This window comes from Rhinichthys klamathensis, unplaced genomic scaffold, assembly GCF_029890125.1.
Source record: "Rhinichthys klamathensis goyatoka isolate OS25496 unplaced genomic scaffold, OSU_Roscu_1.1 h1tg000191l_1, whole genome shotgun sequence".
Lineage (NCBI taxonomy): Eukaryota > Metazoa > Chordata > Actinopteri > Cypriniformes > Leuciscidae > Rhinichthys > Rhinichthys klamathensis.
The window spans coordinates 3,238,167-3,258,352 of record NW_026606717.1 but is presented as its reverse complement, the minus strand read 5'-3'; the positions used below and the strand labels follow the sequence as shown (position 1 = coordinate 3,258,352).

The 20,186-nt window shown below is 38.3% G+C and overlaps 1 protein-coding gene across 2 annotated transcripts; it reads left to right on the top strand.

The window, feature by feature from the left end:
• Positions 1 to 3,609: 3,609 nt before the first annotated feature.
• Positions 3,610 to 19,343, top strand: cnot6a (CCR4-NOT transcription complex, subunit 6a). 2 transcript variants are annotated; one of them, XM_056262116.1, is made up of 12 exons: positions 3,610 to 3,714; positions 5,167 to 5,288; positions 6,052 to 6,238; positions 6,823 to 6,908; positions 7,570 to 7,671; positions 7,948 to 8,016; positions 9,243 to 9,400; positions 10,024 to 10,178; positions 10,385 to 10,539; positions 13,308 to 13,541; positions 13,625 to 13,827; positions 18,670 to 19,343. In XM_056262116.1, the coding sequence occupies exons 2-12, from the start codon at positions 5,177 to 5,179 to the stop codon at positions 18,880 to 18,882; spliced, it is 1,674 nt and encodes a 557-aa protein (XP_056118091.1). In that variant the 5' UTR covers positions 3,610 to 3,714; positions 5,167 to 5,176; the 3' UTR covers positions 18,883 to 19,343. The 2 variants fall into 2 exon arrangements, with proteins under 2 accessions (XP_056118091.1, XP_056118092.1); XM_056262117.1 differs by having other exon boundaries at positions 3,623 to 3,700.
• Positions 19,344 to 20,186: the final 843 nt, after the last annotated feature.

The window sequence follows — 20,186 nt, the reverse complement described above, 5'->3', positions numbered from 1 at the left end:
ACACAAAGAAAACTAAGGTTAATATCATGTGAAGCTAATTATATTGTGTCATACAATCAAGCTATAATTTTGTCAAATTATGCAAACGGTGCAAAAACATGTTTAATTGCGTGTATTTAGAATGCATAAAAATGCTAGCTGTGAAATTAGCTTTAAGGAATTGGGTGTTTTATCACATTTGAAATGTGTTGGAAATCAGACAACAATGACAGAATTCTTCTGTGATGTATGAATGAAGACAGAAAAGACTTTGATGAACGTTCGGTTTACATATGTATCTAAAATGCTTTGGTTTTAGATTGCATATTCATTTTGTTTAGGATGTGCTTTGTTATCTTTAATATCCTGAATCTGATTTCATTAAACAAAAGGCACGTCAAGGTATCTTCAAGGCCTCAGCCCTGACCTCAAGATCTCAGACCTATTAATGTTCTATCATGAAAGGTATAGCCTGGTTGCATGCATCATGATGTGGAAGATGTCAGGGATGAAACTATATTTAGCCCTCAGCAGGTGGGAGTGTGTTTGTGCTTATGGCAGGATTATTTCTTGACAGTTTCAGTGTTGTCACCAAATCTTTACATCCCACATTTCAAGCACAGTTTATTGAAAAGCCTGCATTCCTTTTACATATCAGTGGTGAATTAGGTTTTATATGATGTGAATTCATCAGCACATGATTTCTGTTAGTAAGGCCTGTGTTTGATAGTATGCTCAAAACTACTTGTTTGGAATAATTCCTCATGTTCCATTTTAATAATAGTTGAAGTACATGTAGTTATTATTATCAATGTGTCATTTTCTTGAAGTGTTTTTTTTTTTTCTATGTTTGTGGTTTAATTATGAATTAATCAGTTATAGAAAATTACACCTAAAAATTATTTTCTCAGCATCTGTTAAGATTATGATTTATGAAAACATAAAAACAATCCAATATGCATTACAGTTTGAAAAAACTAAATCAATTACTGCATTTCACTTTATACCCCAATCAAAATTCTAAGGAGAACTGTGTCCACGTTATGCAAATTGTCTGTATAATCCATTGAATATAGATGAGCTTCCACACAGACCTTAAAGTCACCATGGTCCTCCACGTGCTGCCAAAACATCGCTGACCCACCGAGGCATGGACTCTTCAAGACCCCTGAAGGTGTCCTGTGGGATCTGGCACCAAGACATTTGCAGCAGATCATTCAAGTGCTGTAGGTTGCAAGATGCAGCCGCCGTCCATTGAACTCGTTGGTCCAGCACATCCTACAGATGCTTAATTTAAATTGAGATCTGGGAAATTTGGAGGCCAGGGCAACACTTGACATCACTTCTAGAGGCGCACACGTACATGGCCGTCCACGTGACGTAAAATAAAACGCAGTAAGGGTTCAATCTTCAGCTGGCTGGCAGGAGCCGCCACTGGCATGTCACATGACCTGTCAGTGGCTGGCTAGTTTTCTGGCAGTCTGCCTTTAGCAAGTTTCAGAAACCATTGATTTTTGACAGTTTTTGTGTTTTGTGTTCCTCCCTTTCTAGCTCATTTATTATGCATCTGTTGATATGATTATGTTCTTTAGTATGATTGATGTTTTGGGGACTGTTATCCCAATATAACCAGTCAAATGGCCGTGATCAGACTGGCAGCTTACAGATGCTTGCTGGACGCTCATCCAGTTAGCCGCGGCTGAACTGCGAGTATAACGCATTGCCTGACACTCTCGCTGCAAGGAAATAAATTGTTTTCTTATTATGAATATAATGTCACGCATCTATTCTTCTTTGCAACTGCACACTGTGTGTGTGTTGAATAATAGTTTAATTAAGTGCGACAAGCAATGGCCTATATAGATTCTTGTTTTTTATTTGTAAATATTTTTTTTTCTTTGTTTTTATTTGTAAATAGTTTTTTTCTTGGGTTTTATTTGTAAATAGTCTTTGTAAATTTGAAAATAGTGATACAGTCTGTGCTAAGTGATTTTACCGTTAAAGTTGGCATTCTTTTATTGAATTATTAAAAAGCTTTCTTTTATCAAATTATTTAAAAGCATCTCTATTTTGTCCTGGTGTCAGAAAATGGTCAAGGCAATGACAAAGATTCATGTTATTGGGATTAATTCACGTTTTTATAGGCTACTTTTTCACAAGGATTAAAATCGTCACAACTTGCAGTATCCACAAGTTAGATTTATTTCCTTAGAATGAGAGGCAGGCAACATATAACTACAGTAAGCAACCAGGGCCATTTGATTGCTTTAATTGGGATAAAATTCTCTAAAACACCAATCATAGACAAGAATAAAGGCATGACATATTCATAATAAGAAAACAATGTATTTCCTTGCCGCGAGAGTGTCAGGCAACGCGTTACTCGCAGTTCAGCCGCGGCTAACTGGATGAGCGTCCAGCAAGCATCTGTAAGCTGCCAGTCTGATCACGGCCATTTGACTGGTTATATTGGGATAACAGTCCTCAAAACAGCAATTATACTAAAGAACATAATCATATCAACAAATGCATAATAAATGAGCTAGAAAGGGAGGAACACAAAACACAAAAACTGTCAAAAATCAATGGTTTCTGAAACTTGCCAAAGGCAGACTGCCAGCCACTGACAGGTCACGTGACATGCCAGGCTCAGACTGGCAGCTGCCACTGACAGGTCACGTGACATGCCAGGCTCAGACTGGCAGCCAGCCACTGACAGGTCACGTGACCTGCCAGCCAGCTGAAGATTGAACCCCCACTCATAAAACGGGAGTCATCGGACCTGGCGACCTTCTTCGACTGCTCTAAGGTCCAGTGGTCCAGTTCTGACACTCGTGCTCATTGTAGGCACTTTCAAACGGTGGACAGGACAGGGGTCATCATAGGCTCTCTGGTTGGTCTTTTGCAGCATTTACAACATTCTAGTCATTTAATACCTACTATTTCAGCTACTATTGACAAAATAACATGTAGGCCTATTGTAAACTAGGCCTATTCAGTTTTGAACAAAGCCCTGATGTGTGTAAAGCTAAATGATGCCATCCAGTGTTTATCAAATGTACTGCAACCAAAAACGCATTTTAATTAGGCTATAGCAGATTATATTTTATTTTCTTGAAAACTGTTTCTTCACATATTATTCTACGTGGTTAATATAATATAGGCTAGGCCTATTGGGAAGTTATACACCTCACATCGGTAACAGAGATTAAATGATTCGCATATTTTGCATGTGTCGTCTGATTTTTAAGTTCGCATAAACGTCGATGCAATTAAAATCTGTGCAAGCCCATCTCTTAAATACCAGTCACTAATTTCAAATAGCCTATTTAAAGTGTTTATATAACAAAACACGCCCCTATTTACTTACTGTGTTTCTTACATTTTATGTAATAGATTGTCATTACTATTATCGTCACATAATGATCTATAGCGCGTTTATAGCAAACTGCATCTATGTTGTACTCTACTTGTCAACATCCGCAAAATTGACCTATTTTTGTGACTCCCATTTTTGACCTGCCTCGCTGGCGTAAACAGTTTGGAGGCGTCGAGTGGACAAGCTGACCAATCAGATCGCTTGTTTCAGGGGCAGCCAATGATCGGGGCGCTTCTTATCGCGCCCTGAAACTCTCACGGCCGCCATGATGCTTGTTTGCCATCAGTGAGAAAGAGCAGCGGATCAGAAACAAAGGAAACGCGCACTCGTCTTTGTGAACTGGTATGAGCTTACAGGTAAAACAAATACACGTTTGAGGCGTTTCAGTTGTATCTAGTGGTATATAAGCAAGGGAATATGTTTCTTTCTTACTGCTTTACGCGTAGTGTTGGTCTAGTTTTGTGAATGTGTAATCGCCTGTTAGCCAGTTAGCGTATAAGCTAATTTGCTCAATCTGAACAGAGAGGAAATGAAGGATCGGTAAGATCCAATTTGTATTTTCTCCACTTTGCGTGCGTGGGCACTTTGAAAACTATGACGGATTGGATGAAATGATCAACGAAGCGAATTTACGTGTTGAGATCTGTGTTGTTGGTTATGTAAGCAGCCTGCTGTGTCCGTACTAGGGAAGCTACATAAGCTAACACAATATGCATTTATCAACATCATAAAACCTCTTATTAGTTTACTTCTGTGTGTTCCAGGCGATTAATATCGCACAAATGCACTTACAAAGTTAAGTCGATCTTTGTCAAGAGAGGTTCCCTACTGTAAATGGCCAGCGCTAACATTGTAGGGGGTCCGATCAAACTAATTCACTAAAGCAGTTAGACAGCAAATCTGTCTCAAGCACCATCTAAAGTCAATTCATTTCCTAATTGCTTACCCTTAATCGACTCATTAAGACGCCTTGTTCCCCTCATGAGTCAGGCTCGCTCAGCTAGCAGTCCTAGCTCTGTAACGTGGCTCTGGGAAATAAACACGAGGTGGTGGTGTTTTTGTTTGGGTTGAGTTGAGTTGCACAGCGATGATGAAAGACCAAAACTGACGCTCCTCTGGCCTGTTGGTTAAGTGATTAGTTGGCGATTAACACTACAGTTATGTAAGTTAAAGGAAATATACTGGCACCGTGTTTATATGGAGTGCAGTTTTACACCGTTACAAGGACTTCAGTTGCACCTTTGTTTCATGGAATTTGTTATATGAGTCGACTTTTTTTCTTTCTGTGCCTTTTCTGACTAAAATTGTACTCCGACATTGTATAAATTGAATTTGCTTCGATATAGTAACTTTAGTCCTTTGCCCACAGTGCCAGCTGCTCACGCAAGAGCGCGGATTTACCAGCGATAGATGTTAGTTTCAAATAAAACTTTGCTCAAAGTTTATTTGAGTGCTTAGTTGTCATAGACTATTAAAATATTACTCGTGTTCGTTTTAATCGCTGCCTTTTGAAAGCTGCATTATGTAAATTTGAGAAGCGTAGTGACGTCGTCCGGCGCGCGAGTATCTCTAATGGAAAAATCCCCTCGGCTATTGATTTTGGAATTGCTTTTGTGTTCTCACTTCTCACTCTCAGAGGGTTTTCAGTGTTATTTTCACTAGGCATTTCACCTGTTCTTTGCACGGTTGCACCCATTCGGTTTCCTGTCAGGATAAAAGCAGCTTCATGTTTATGTAAAGTGCATGTGTGCAATACATTTTCTGTAATGGTGTTCAGTAGTGAAAGTGATTTGTTGTTTGTGTTTCAGTATTACAGGGATGCCCAAGGAAAAATATGATCCGCCTGACCCAAGGCGGATGTACACGATAATGTCCACTGAGGAGGCGGCGAATGGGAAGAAGTCATATTGGGCAGAGTTGGAGATTGTTGGTAATGTTGGGGTTCTCAGTGGGGGCCAACATGTCAAAGACAAATGAAATCAAAATAGACCCAGTTTACTTAAAGTTGGTATGAATTTTTTAAATGCATGTGACTAAACGCGACTTCAATATGCATTCCTGGTCTATGTGCGTCAATCATCTGTCCTCATTAATCCAAAGGAAAATGTTTGTACAACGAGTAATTTGCTCCGAGGTGAGACAAGCTGGAAATAATGTAAAAGTCACCATGAAATTAAAATGGACTATTCTCATTATTTATAGGCTATTGCAGTATTTATTATAAATGATTTATCTGTGCCTATTTTTTAAATTGAGTGCTCATGATCTTTGATCAAAATTACGTGCTTCAAAGCAGAATTGTTTTTATTGTTCATCAGATGGGGGGAAAATTATTCTGAAAGTGATTGCAATGATCTTGTTTCTCTGTGCCGTTAAAGTTGTTGTGTGGACTCTTTAGAGCTATATATCATCCTTTGGCCTTTAGGGTGTTGTTGTAGCCAATGTTGCACTTTTAAAATCTTTCCAATAAATGCAGTAATATATATTGCATGCTAATTAAAATGTATATATTTTTTATAGTAGGTCTGTAACAACTAATCGATAATGAAAATAATCAACACATTTGATTATTTAATGTGCATGAAAACATATGCAAGCAGTCTCGTCACTTTACAGTAGTAGATATATAAATGATGTCCACTTTTCACGCCCTTAGCGCACAATTTAATGTTTACGTCCTGTTGTCTTTGCAGGGAAAGTGAGAAGTTTGAGTACGTCATTATGGTCCCTTACCCACCTCACTGCTCTTCATATCAGTGATAACTCACTTTCACGAATCCCACCCGACATTGCCAAACTACACAACTTGGTGTACCTGGACCTCTCGTCCAATAAGATCAGGAGCCTGCCTGCTGAGCTAGGCAACATGGTATCTCTCAGGTGGGTGGCTAATTGGCTGTGTGGCACACTGTATAAAGATTGTGGTTTGATGTTAGGCGGATGGATAAGGCTATTGTGGTAGTGTGCAGAGACTTTTCAACCCCAATACTTGCTGTTGCGCGAGTCGTTGAGCCTATGGGTATTGTTAATTAGGTCCTTTATTCTTCAAAGGTGATGTTAGTTTGCATCCAGGGCCTGAGCTCTGAACACCACTGTTCTCATATGTGGGGGACACAGTGGTTTGCTCTGAATCAATTTAATTTGTCACAGGTTGAAATATGTTACCACTTCTCTGCTAGTGTGATTACTGCTGCTGTGGATGGTTATAAATCATGTTCTGAGAGGAGCCCAAATGCTACTGTATTAGGTACCTTTAAAGTGGTTGGGATTTTATCCAACAGCTGAAATGCACTGGGCTGCGATAGGTTTTGTGCAGTATGGGGGTTCATATGCCAAAATGGCCTGTTGACGTTGGATTTTATGTAGCATTTTGTATCCCTGTATGCTTCAGATGCTTATTGCTGTATGATTGTTTTTATGGCATGCAAATTTTTATCTTTTTTTTTGTTTTGTTTGTTTCACAGGGAACTGCTTTTAAATAACAACCAGTTACGAGTTCTGCCTTTTGAGCTTGGAAAACTCTTTCAGTTACAAACGTTGGGTTTGAAAGGTACTACTTCCTTTTATAACCCATAAAACTTCAGTTGTGCAGGCCCAGATGGTCATTTTTCCTTTTTATGTGCTGGTTTTAGAGAAATCTACAGAATAGATGTAGACATGGTAAAGGTTTTTTTTTTTTTTTTTTTTTTACTGAGCTTATTGGTAGCTGAAATGCATAATCAAATTAGACCAAGTGCATAATAAACATTCAATGGCCAAAGAATATGAATCCATGTGGGCCTAGTTAATTGTTTGTTTTGTTGCTCTACAGTAACTATTCTTTAAGTCCTATTACTTTAGACTGTTATCTGGGCCATTCTACAATTGAAGTCACAAGCTGTTACTTTTAGATAGGAACTGTAAAGTACGCTTTTTAAAACACACCATTACATAAATTGATGTAGGCCTAATATATCAATTCTTAAAATATGCAACATTTAATTATAAAATATATATATTTATTATTATTATTTTAAATGTGCATGTCAATGTTAACGCTCTTAAATTGTTAGTTTCCCTTTTTTTTTTTTTTTTTTTTTTAGATCCACAATTATGTAAATAGTGGCATTTGAGAGAAATTCAGTTGGAAATGCAATTTTAGTATGACCCATGTACTGGTTCTGTAATTATCCATGTTCCTGTCATGCTTTATGTTTGGTTGTGTTCTGTAGGAAACCCTCTTGCACAAGAAATCTTGAACCTCTACCAAGAGCCTGATGGGACACGCCGGCTCCTCAACTACCTGCTGGACAATCTTGCAGGCACCAAACGTGGTGAGTCAACTCTTGTACCGCTGCTCCGCTTGTACAGCGATCACTGAAAAGCTTCTATTCTTGTACATGCTCTTTTAGTGCAGATTAATTTCATGCAATGAAATGAGTCATGCCATTGTTCTCTAATTGAACACTTTCTTTTGATTTGTTCTGAAGTACTGTGCGGATAATATAACTATGTTCTTGCATGGCATTGCGTCGGATCATATCCATTTGAGTTATTGCTCGGTTTTTGAGAGGTTCACTCGCTGACCCCTTTTTTTTTTTTGGCCATAGTATCTATAGACCAGCCACCATCTCGCTCATGGATACCACTGCAGGATACAGACAGAACACGCCCAGCAGGTGAGACACTTTCACTTCAGTTCAGATTGTGCTACACAGACCTTAACTGTATCGTTTGTTCTTTCACTTCACCTTTACCCTGGTGCAGCAATTTAGACAGTTCTTTTCAAATAATAATAAAAAACTAAGACATATTCTCAGAGCACAGCCTTTACTTTGAGACCTGGTTCTCTAAATTTAGAGTCCTTAGAAATCTAAGAAATTTAATTTAAGACCTTATGAATTCCTTTTTATTTTCTGAAACTTTTAGCTTTTTGATTAAAACAAATTTTATCAAATGAGTTCGTAAAACATAACTGTTTAAACATTCTTACTGTTGCTTTTGTCAAATAAAGAGCTTCACAGCAGAGGTTTGCTGTAATTATTACATTAAGTACAGTTTTTAGTGTACAATTTCAAGTTTAACCAAACTTTTAATTTGATGGTTTGTAGTAAAGTTTTTTTTTTTTCCTCCCCCAAATGAAATGGTGAAAGGCTCATAGTAAACTCTAAAGTGTCCTTCTATAGTGATTGGGCTTACGCAGAAAACACCAGTGTCACACATGCTTGAAGTATGTGCAGTAGACCAACATGTGCTGCTTTTTCACTCTTGACACACACAGAACATGCAGACTTGATATTTAAATGTCAGTCTCTTTATGGTCTTCTAATCAAGGACACTGTTCCATATTGTGATTTGAATTTAATTGTACAAACCTGCTTTGTTGATTTCAAAAATTGCCAATTTCGCAAACATTTCACAATGCCTTAAAGGGATAGTTCACCAAAAAAATGAAAATTGTCGTCACTTACTCACCCTCATGTTGTTCCAAACCTTTGAGTTACTTTGTTCTGTTGAACGCAAAATATATTTTAAAAGATGTTGGTAATCAAACATTTAATGGGCCACATTCACTTCCATAGTAGGAAAAATAAATACTATAGTCAGTTGATGGGCACCATTGATTTCCAGTTACCAACATTCTTAAAAAAAATATCATCTTTTGTGTTCAACAGAAGGAAACTCGTAAAGGGTTAATGCCATATGAAAGTGAAGAAATTACTTAAAATATTTTTTTACGGGATCGATTCGGCCAGTTGTTCAAATTTGCGGGCCTGGGTCCATCAGGCAGTCCTTATTGTCGAGCCCTGAATGTAATGCTGTAGTGTAGTAATATTCTGTATCAATATTTTTTTTAATAAGACATCCTCACTGGAATTTTGCTTCCTCTCCCTTCGTACTTTAGCGCTTTTCTCTGTAATGTGCTACAACGTGCTGTGTGATAAGTACGCCACACGTCAGCTCTATGGCTACTGTCCCTCCTGGGCCCTCAACTGGGAGTACAGGAAGAAGTCCATCATGCAAGAGATCCTCAACTGTGGTGCGGACATCATCAGCCTACAGGTTTGTCAGCCACTCGCATAAATAACTGGAGCTGGAGAACTGCGCTTTAAAGGCTTTTTTTGGTTTGGCTAATCTTGTTGCAATCTTTGCTTAAAAGCAGTTTATTCCATTGACACCAACATCGTTTAATTACTCCCAATTCCAGTTCAATCCAGTCACAAGTTATCTGGCAGAAGTTTGACCATTATGGATGCAGTTAGCGTTGTGTGAAAAACATTGGCTGTGTCCAAAATCACATACTTTCTTAAAGAATATAAATTTTTTCTTTTAAATAAGTACTTTGCGACAACTAAAGTATGTTTTGTATAATATGAATGTGTGCGGTATGAATGAAATCTGGATGTGTTACATGCGTCATGTTGTAATTATCATGTGACCAGCTTTAGTTGCGTCGCTTCACTGCCATTCATAAATCCTCTGTGGCCTCACGGAATAGTAAAGTGTCCATCATATGCACACTTCAGAATCTCGCCGGAAGTTAGTAGGTTGTCCGGGTGATTTTTGCTTACCTTTCTGAGTACTGTGCATTACTATTGTCACATACTGTTTTTGCTTACTATATAGTTGGGAAATATGTGATTTTGGATGCAGCCATTTACATTTGTCACATTTGTGCCCATTAGGAAGTGGAGACAGAACAGTACTACAACTACTTCTTGGTGGAGCTGAAGGAACAGGGTTACGAAGGATTCTTCAGCCCTAAGTCCCGAGCCAGGACTATGTCTGAATCTGACCGCAAACATGTTGACGGCTGCGCCGTTTTCTACAAAACGGATAAGTGAGTCTGGCATAAATAAGCAGACTGCAGGGCTTTAGTTTATTGGTTCTCAATCCTGGTCCTGGTGTTCTATAGGTAGCCCAGGTTTGAGAACCACTGTATTATTGTGTAAAATACCTGAGATGACTTTTAGATGACTTCTAGAACAACAGTTGTTCTAGCATATCGTGTACTCATCCTGACCTTGCTTTTTCTGTGTTGAGCAGGTTCAGTCTGGTACAGAAACACACAGTGGAGTTCAACCAGCTGGCTATGGCAAACTCCGAGGGCTCAGAGGCCATGTTGAACAGGGTGATGACCAAGGACAACATCGGAGTGGCTGTACTACTAGAGCTGCGGAAAGAGATCATGGAGCAGTCTGGTCTGTTTTCTTTTTCCTTGTTCTTTTCTCTACATTACAGTTGCACTCTAAATTTGTATGATTTACTGACACAAATATATATTATCACAGAATATATACAAATATTTTTAACAAACATTTTACAGTACATAATTATTGACACTGAGTTAAAAGAAAAAGCATTGTAGTGGGATATTTTGGATGTAATCGATCCATGTACTTTATAAACCTGAACCGCAATCATACATGTGGTTTGAAACATGTCAGATCTACTAATAATTTAAGCACAGCAACAAAATGAATTTTGATACCATAATAATTCTTCCAAGCAATGCAGTTTTCAGCAACATTCAGCAGAACGGTTGCCATAGAGGAATAATGGTGTAATGAGGTCACAGGTGTGGGTTTATAGAGTATTTTACAACAGCTTTATGGCTCAGCCAATCATAATCAAGAACTGAAACTATCTTTTTTTATTAATTTAGAGCTGCATGATTAATCAAAAGATCACGATTCAAACACCCACGCAATCTTATTCCTGAATGACAACGATTCAGCTATGTCTATTAAACCTTTGACAATCACAGCGAAACTATCAAATCTGTGTTCTAGGGGTGCTCTGATTGATCGGCTACAGATCGCTATCAGCCGATAATCTCTCAATTTGCCGATCTTAGAAACCATTCTCATTCTGACGACGCTAAAAGACACGCACCTGCCGTGAGAGGTGTGGTTTGACATGCCTGCAGCATCGCCGTCTCAATCTGTCCGGCGCGGGTGAAAATAATGCTGTCACTTGCTGGGCAGTGTTGCATCGTCACCAAAGTTTATAATTTGCACATCTTTTTAAGTCTTGCCAGTTTAAACATTCAAGCATTTTTAAGCCATTCAGCACTCGTGCGCTCTCCGAGAGACTCTGCGCTCATGCACAATTAAAGAGCGCACAGATAAAGCCGCCTTACAAACAGCTCTCGGGTCTCTTCATGGCAAATTGCACTTTAATGTTTAAATACACACGTGCAAAATTACCGTCTTGGCAAGCGTTCACGTAAACGCAGTATCATGTCTGAAGTGAACGCAAACATTTTAGAAGAAACGCGTCTAACAGTATATTGGGAACGTGCATCAGATTTAAAATATCAGATGCCTGTTGCTGTCTGTCATTTAATGTTAATCAAACAACAAGAGAAGTCACTCAGTAACTTTAAATGTTAGGATTAATTGGTATTTTATTCAGGGAAGATCTAGTGTTCTTTTACATTTGATTCCTTAATTATTAGTTAACTTAAAGCACTGTTTTTCATTTGTATCTTTATTGCATTTATTTGTGCTACTGCTTGTAATTTGTTTATTTGTTCTCATTTTATTACTGACTGCATACTTTGTCTTTTTTGTAAATGTAATTCAAAGTTTGACATCAGGCTTGTGCTGTGTAAGCTATTGTGCCACAAAATTGCCCTATCGTAAAAAACAAACATTTGATCAACATTTAGGTGAGATAATTGTAATAAAAAAATAAAAAAATCTTTACAAAAATGTCCCCCACCACCAACTTCCCCCTGAAAAAGAGTCACTTAAGGGGGGAATTCCCCCATTTTCCAAAATGAAATTCAAGTCCTGAATTAATGTCTTTAAGATCCTGATCATCCCTATAAATAATGCTACATGATAAAAAGAAAAAGAAGGCTTCAAATAGACCCCATGATCTGTATTGGTGATCGGTATCGGCCGATACTGCTTCCTGTGATCGACCTGAAAAATCCTGATCGGAGCAGCCTTACTGTGTTGACGCTGCCACTGACCAAGAAAGAGCAGTTGTCATATATATAGGTATGAAACCGCTTCACAAACCGTCTTTACAATCACACAGTATCGTTATTTCTGTTACTGAGAAGTTTAGTTCCAATATAAACACTGTCTATGGTAGCGATTAAAATAGTCACCTTTTGTAAGTAATTCGGTGCTTAAAATAAAAACTTATTACATCGTTACACCAGTAGGTGGCGACAAGTGACTGTTAAATTTTGTATTTGTCATTGAATCATTCATTCAAAAGATTCGTTCATCCAGTAATGTAACCAGTGGAGAAGTTGATTATTTTGAATCATTCAAACAGATTTTTTTTTATTATTCATTAAAATGACACATTTTTAAATGGACTGCAGCAATTGACATTGTCAGAACCACTAGTAAATTACTTGCGTTGTGTTGTTGTCTGTTCAGAATCATGGGAGAATCGTGATCTCTATTTGAAACCGAAAAACCGTGGTTCTCAATTTATCCAGAATCGTGCAGCTCTAATTAATTGTACATTCTCATTCCTTACATTTACGTTTTTACATTTATCTTTGCTGTCATCTAATTCTCATTTGGTTCATCCTTAAAAACACTTTAGTAAGACTGTTAAATGTAATCTTTAACAAATCTCAAATTGCATTACTTGTAGATTTTATTTTTCATTTAAGTGAAATGGTTATTGTTGGCTAAAATTATTAAACATTTGTTACTTGAAAATAAGATAACTGAAATATAATAATAATAATTTTAGTTTCCCAAGAAAACCTTTCTATCAATAAGATTATTTGATATACTAAAATTTAAGACGATATAAAAATGAATAAGTGTTTAGACGGATTTACAAAAAGAAAAGGAACGAACAAAAATTTAAAATGAAAACCGAAAATATGAAATTATTAGTTTGTAGAGTCTCTGCTCAAGTGTTGTTACCATTAATGAGACACTAAGGTTGGACAAGTATCTAAAGCAGTGTCTCTCTTTTTGCTCCATAGCTGGAAAGTCTCTGCATGGCATGGAGAAACAGCTCCTCCTGGTGGCCAATGCTCATATGCACTGGGACCCCGAGTACTCGGATGTGAAGCTTGTCCAGACTATGATGTTCCTGTCTGAAGTGAAGAACATTGTGGATAAGGCCACTCGCAGTCTGAAGCTCTCCTCAGTTTCTGGGGAAACCAATGCCATCCCTCTCGTCCTGTGCGCTGACCTCAACTCTCTACCTGACTCGGGTATGTATGCCAGTACCAGAGTGTTTCGAGATTTGATTTTCCTCCTTGCTCAGTTCCTGATGGAGAGTTTCATGCACACACAGGTGTGGTGGAGTACCTGAGCACAGGTGGTGTGGACAGCACCCATAAGGACTTCAAAGAGCTGCGATACATTGACAGCTTGACCAACTTCAACTGCAACGGCAAGAACGGCACCTCCAGCACCAGGATCACGCACGGCTTCAAGCTGAAGAGTGCCTACGAGAACGGCCTGATGCCTTACACCAACTACACCTTTGACTTTAAGGTTTGTTTTAGCTGTTTTTCATTTGTTTTCTAAAACTTTAGAAAGTTTAGTGTTTGTTGAACACAGCTGAATGAATTCAAGGTGCACCATTTCACTGTGCCAAACTGCTTTAAGCTGTTCAACCGGTTTCTTTACCATGAGCAAGTCTTTTGTATGAATGTGCGTGTGCCATTCAAACCAGCAAATGATAAAGGAGCAAATGATCATCTTATTCAGACTGTACTTTTGCAGTTAGGTAAACATGCAACATTGACAACTGTTTGATGCTACAGTTGTGGTTTGGAGTTGAATATACTTGGGTTTCAAATAGGGCTGAAACAACTAATCGATTTAATCGATTAAAATCGATTATTAAAATAGTTGTCAACGAATGTCATTATCGATTAGTTGGTCTGGTTACGTCACAGGGTGCGTTTACTGGTGATTGGTTGAAACGGGCCAATCATGATGCTCTCTGTCTTACATGCGCTGCGCTTCTTGAGACACACGCAAGGTCTCTCTCCCTTGGCCGATCTGCCGTGCGCGCAGGGACCGAGATCTTTTTTACAGTCTATGTTTGGAGCACAGTCTCTTGTGTCTCGCATGCGCGCTCTTGCTTGCGCCCTCTAGATTTCTTGGAGTTTGAACTAATTTGCGGGCATCAGGGAGCCGCTATCAATATGCGGATGACTTCCGGAACTTCCGCGAGACTTGGGATGTCTGTATTTTGTCTCGAGCATCAGGTTGCGCAATCAGTTTGCTCGCAACATAAGTGATGGATTAAAATAGCGCTACCGCAGAAATAGGTTAAATTAAAACGGTGTTTACAAAGTGAAGCACTAAATTAAAGGCAGTTAATAACAGCACCAGTAAAAGATTGTTTTTGTCACTGTACTCAGTGGTTTTCAGCGAATGCTTGTGCACTAATGCATCATTTTTCCTGTCCTTTTAATCAAGCCTGTTAACTTGCTGCGTACCATTCCATTTTCTTTTTATAGCATTTGTCTACTATTAAGTTTTAATTGTTTTTCAAACGCGATCTACTGCGGCTCTACGTTCACACGCTTGTTTACAGTCTTTCTATATTTATTTGATCAATTATTCTTATTCAATTAATTTTAAATAAATTAAATGAATTATATATTTGAGATGGTTTTTAGTTTATATCTTCACATCTGAACAACATGTAAATTTGTTTTAACAAAAATTGTGTTAAAACATGTTGGATATATTTTAATAAATTTTACATTAATCATGGTTGTCAACTTGCCATCAGCAATTATCATTAAAAACAAAGCAAATATTGATATTAGTAAAACTCAATGTGTGACCTTTGCACTTTTTAAAGTACACTTTTACACATAAATACCCTTGTGGCAAGCAGGACGAGGCCGAGGGACGTGAGAGAGCGGCGCGAGACCGGTGGCGTGAGTGATAATGAACGACACCTGTGAGACGCACAGGTTTCGCATCTCTCACGTCCCTCGGCCTCGTCCTGCTCGCCACAATCCTGATTTAGGGTTTTATTTAGTTATAATAAACAAAAAATCTAATTGGATTTTTTAATTCGATTAATCGGAAAAATAATCGTCCGATTAATCGATTATCAAAATAATCGTTAGTTGCAGCCCTAGTTTTAAAGGTCCCCTGACATGGGGTTATTTTATTATTTTATAATGTTTCCTGGGTTGCCCTTATAATGTTAGTATGTTTTTTTAGATCAAAAATAGTCAAAAATTTCAAAATAAAAGGCATTTTTCCAAGCCTGATTTTAGCCTCTGATTTGAACGCTCTGTTTGAAGGGGCGTGTCTGCTGTGGGATTCAGTGTAGCCAGCCACTGCTGTGATTGGCTGACATGCTTGCATATGAAATAGCTATGTATTACATGCGAAACTCTCTCGAATACTTTTGCTACAGCTATTATACGTTTTTACTATTACAGCTATCGAGATTAACGAATCATGAGAAGTCAGTGTTTCCTCTAGGATTTTTTCCAGCCGTGGTGGCAGGCCCATTTCGCCAGGGGGAGGGGCGTGGCCCATGAGTGATATTCCCATTGGCCACGCCCCCTTATCCCAGGTGTTTAAACCTCCCCTAAGTATTATAACATGAAAGGCGCCAATAAGAGCGGCAAAGCGATTATGCGCATCGCGTGCGCAGAATGATGCACTTGAAGCAACGCGAAGTCACAGCGTGCAGCGCTTCGCATTGAAAGGTTCAAAGCACAAATAAGCGAAGAGATTATATCTGCTTAATGTATTATATCTATGCAACAGTTTATTAAGCCTTTTCTTTTAACAGTTTTAAATTTCAGTTAACTTACAGTGCCCATGAAGAACAATTCATAGTGCTCTCTACTCTAGTGCTGTATTAACAGACACCCGGGAGAAAGGAATGTGATTTAGAAAGCGCTATAAACTCCAGCAAGATAAAGTAATTTTATGCAAACTATAGACCTTTATCTACAAATATAGTATAAAGGGAACATTGATCTTGAAGAGTGTCGTCGTGTTACTATGTGTTACTGTCGTAACCGAACGCGACGCGCTGTTTGAATGCTGAATGGAGAATGACTGAGGAGAGATGAGTTTCCATTAACTTTAACTTAACGACTTAAATATACATTTTTACCTCACATTATGCTATTGAATGACTTTAGAAGTCTTGGAATATAGTGCGAAAACTTTATGGTGCTTTACAATGTTTTGTATGCCTTTAGTGGGGCTTAACAATAACACAAACAATATCGGACCGAGAAGCTGCAGCCGTGGCGGGATGATTTTAGGTGTGGCGGCCCGCCACGGCAGAATGAATGTAGCGGAAACACTGGAAGTTTTTAAAGTATTTAGATCTATTCCCATCACATAAAATGTTGCCGTGATGAGCATTGAGCAAGCAGATGACAGTCTGTTGATCGCGAGCATGAAGATCTTATCTTTGCAACGCAGTTTCTGCACTCTCTCTAATGCTTTCCCCAATGCAAACACGATGATGTACGTGCGTCATTGATTTCATAACGAGTTGTCCAGATAAACTCGCGCTGTGTGGAAAGATTGTTCTTTGATTGCTTTCTGTATAATTTGTTCACAATTTAAATAAGATTATTTTCATCCTACTAAAAGAAACGATGTGAAGTTGATATTTTAGTCACTGGCTTGACTTATGCATAAACCGTATTGAACGATTTTGAGAGAAAGATTACCTGTCTGAACTTGAACAATTAGGCTACACATCAGAAATTGTTGCTTGGTAGCTCGATCGATTTATTTTCAGACGTTCATCGAGGCCAGCTCTGTATTGGCCAAAGTTGAGGAAACAGTCGTCGGTGAAATGTTTGGACCATACAAAACTTTGGGAAGTTGAGCTGCAGAGAAGAGAAAAATGGCCAAAGCTCAGTTTACACCGATTGAAATTTCTAGCCACTTGGGGGACCATATACAGGCTAGGGGGAACTCATATTAATGTTAAAAAACCTCAGAAAGTGAAAATTTCATGTCAGGGGACCTTTAAAGCAGTTAAGGTTTCTTTTCATTTAAGTAGGCTACATGTTATTACTTTGAGTTCAATAAAAAATATTGAGAGTTGACTATTACATGCTAAAAACAATGCTATATGAATAATTTGTTAAATATTGTGAGAGATTTGAGCCTGGAAAAGAATGGAATTTTGGAATGGAAAATGTGTAGGAGCCCTGTAAACCCAAAACACGCGCACAGAAATCCGTTACATCGTATTATGCTTGAATGCTAAAAACCACACAAAATTGTCAATGCCCATTTTTAGCAAGGATCCTCATAAGCACAGTCTTATCTAATTTAAGTCTTAAATGACGTTAAAGAGTTGGGAGAAAATCAGATGTGTCATTGTTAATCTAACATCAAAAGAAAGAGAAAATCACTCACTGCTAGGGATACGCCAAAGTCAAATATCTTGTTCGGAAAGGCACTGAAAATGAATAACGCATTCTACGGAGCCTCTAAAGGGACATGGTTAGTCTTGCTGCGGTAGATCTAATACAATTATTTCATACACTGATTGCTTCTAACCGTGCTGCAACAAATGTGGGTAAAAATCTGCGTTGAAATGTTGCTTTTTTATGAATTTTGGCCATGCATGTTGGTGAGAATTTGAGATGGCTTAGTGCGAGTTATTATTAGTTATTATATAAATACATGCTGCATGATTCACAGTAAATGCTACTCAAGTACTTATTATTTAACGCCTATAATTTGCATTTGGGAACGCAACATTTGTCATGAGAATCGTTTATAAATCTTTCAAGCAAGAGAAGCGATAAGGTCTTTCTGTGGTTTCCTACCAAAAATAAGCTAAATTTTTTAATGTTTGAAAACAAAGAAATTACCTTAAATATTAGTATTGTAGTTTTACTGTTCTGTAAAATAAAGTAAAAATAATAAATTTCTATTAATACTTTTATTATAACATGTATTGTATTATAATATATACAATATATTAGGTGGTTCCATAAGTGCCACCTACTGTCTGAGAATGAATTTGCCCTTTCATTCAGTCCGTCTTTTTCCCCCCACAAATTTCACAAATCTGAAGTCAGACCATTCTGTTTTTCCTTAGAATCCTATCATTACATCTCATTTAAACAACTGCTAATGCTACATGTGTGTAGCATCTTTGATCATATTTAAAATGCAGTGTTGCCTCTAATTTCAAATGGCTACAGATATTTAGTTGAAGACCAGTTTGGCCTGTAATAGAGCAAATAAACTTGTTATAGAGCGAATACATTTGCTTAAAGAAAAAAAGCTTAAGGATTAATCCATATTTAATCTTAAAGTTTAAAACCATCAATGGCACAATTGTGATGTTGTTTTTCTTTTTTTCAGGGCATCATTGACTACATCTTCTACTCTCAACCTTTGCTCAACGTGCTGGGTGTGCTGGGTCCCCTGGACCCCCACTGGCTGCACGAGAACAGTATCACTGGCTGCCCCCATCCTCACATCCCCTCTGATCACTTCTCCCTGTTTGCACAACTGGAGCTGCTCCTGCCCTACCCGCCCGCTGTCAACGGCATTCATCTGCCTGGTCGCAGGTAGTTCTCCGAGCCAGCAGGGGGAGCTCCGGCCCTTTTGCTCTCACGGTGGAGAGGGAACGAGGCAAGGGCTGTTGTGTGTAAATCTGAATCTCTTATGAGGAGATGGGGTATGGCAAACTTTTATTCCCATGGATTTTAACTGAAGCAGACACTTTTGTCAGTCTTATCTATACCACGTCCCACCCACTTGTTCTTTTTGTTTAATTTTCTCCCTCTGTTTCTGGGCACAAGTTACCATTCTGTACTTTTTTTTTTTTTCTCAAAACCCTAAGGGCCCCAAGTGATCATGTAAGTTTTACCTTAAGACAGGAAAAAATAGTTTGTTTTATATAAATAACTAAATGGCAATATCTTTGAAACATGCAGGGAGTCCAGCTCAAGCGAAATATCATGAAATGCATAATTTGGATCATGCTATTGAGGCCAGTTTAGAGCGAGCAGCTGAATTTGAAGACAGAAAAAGACAAACAAATTTCACCAGCTTAAGCCAGAGAGTACGATCTCCAGGAGCAACCCTTTAAAAAAGGGCTTTTAATGTGTAAAGAGAGCGGGCCGAACTCTCACGTTTGCACTCAATGGTGCTGAGGCCTCTCCACGGATGCTCTGCCTTGCTCTAGCTGTACACCAGTGACAGGTTTGCGTGGCCCACCATCACCTACTGGGCTTTTGCCCGTCTCATAATTTAGTCCGTTGGATGCCAGAGCAATTGATGTACTTTTTTTTTTTTTTTTTTTTTTTTTTTACTCATGCTTTTAAGAAAGCAACATTTCAAGACCCGAAATGGCCTAGTTATGAAGTTGTCAAGCTTCATGTGCCATAGAGCCCTCCTTGAGCTGAGGTGCCCGCAGATCTGGTGCGTACAGCCGAGCAAGAGTTTAAATGAAGGGAAATCATCTGGAAAGGGCCAGCTGTGTTTTAGCAAACGCCAGTGACTAGCCTTTGCACCTGAGGGAGTTTGGCAGGAGATCATGTTAAGATGACGAGAATATGCTAGAATGGGCAAAAAAGAAAATTACATCTCACTCATAGACGGATAAATTAAACCCTCAATGTCACCAGTAGACGCTTTCGTCCAGCCAAGACTCCAGTTCACTCCTAATCTTTTTTTTTTTTTCTTTTTTTTTTCTATATATGATTGTATACAAGCAACAAATGTCCTGATCTACTGCATCTCTTTTTTTTTCTTCTTTTCTTTTTCTTTGTACGTACACTTTTAGATTTGGATGAAAATGATTGTATTGTAAATGAAAGCGAAATTTCTATCAGTTTTAAATGTTCATCCTAATGAACATTCAAAAGACCAGC

What these genes read in the sequence shown, in the direction of transcription:
- cnot6a (XM_056262116.1), top strand. Translation starts at nt 5,177, where the DNA reads ATGCCCAAGGAAAAATATGATCCGCCTGACCCAAGGCGGATGTACACG. An exon ending in CGGACATCATCAGCCTACAG is followed by an intron (nt 9,401 to 10,023) that starts GTTTGTCAGCCA and finishes TGTGCCCATTAG; the next exon opens with GAAGTGGAGACAGAACAGTA. An exon ending in GTTTTCTACAAAACGGATAA is followed by an intron (nt 10,179 to 10,384) that starts GTGAGTCTGGCA and finishes TGTGTTGAGCAG; the next exon opens with GTTCAGTCTGGTACAGAAAC.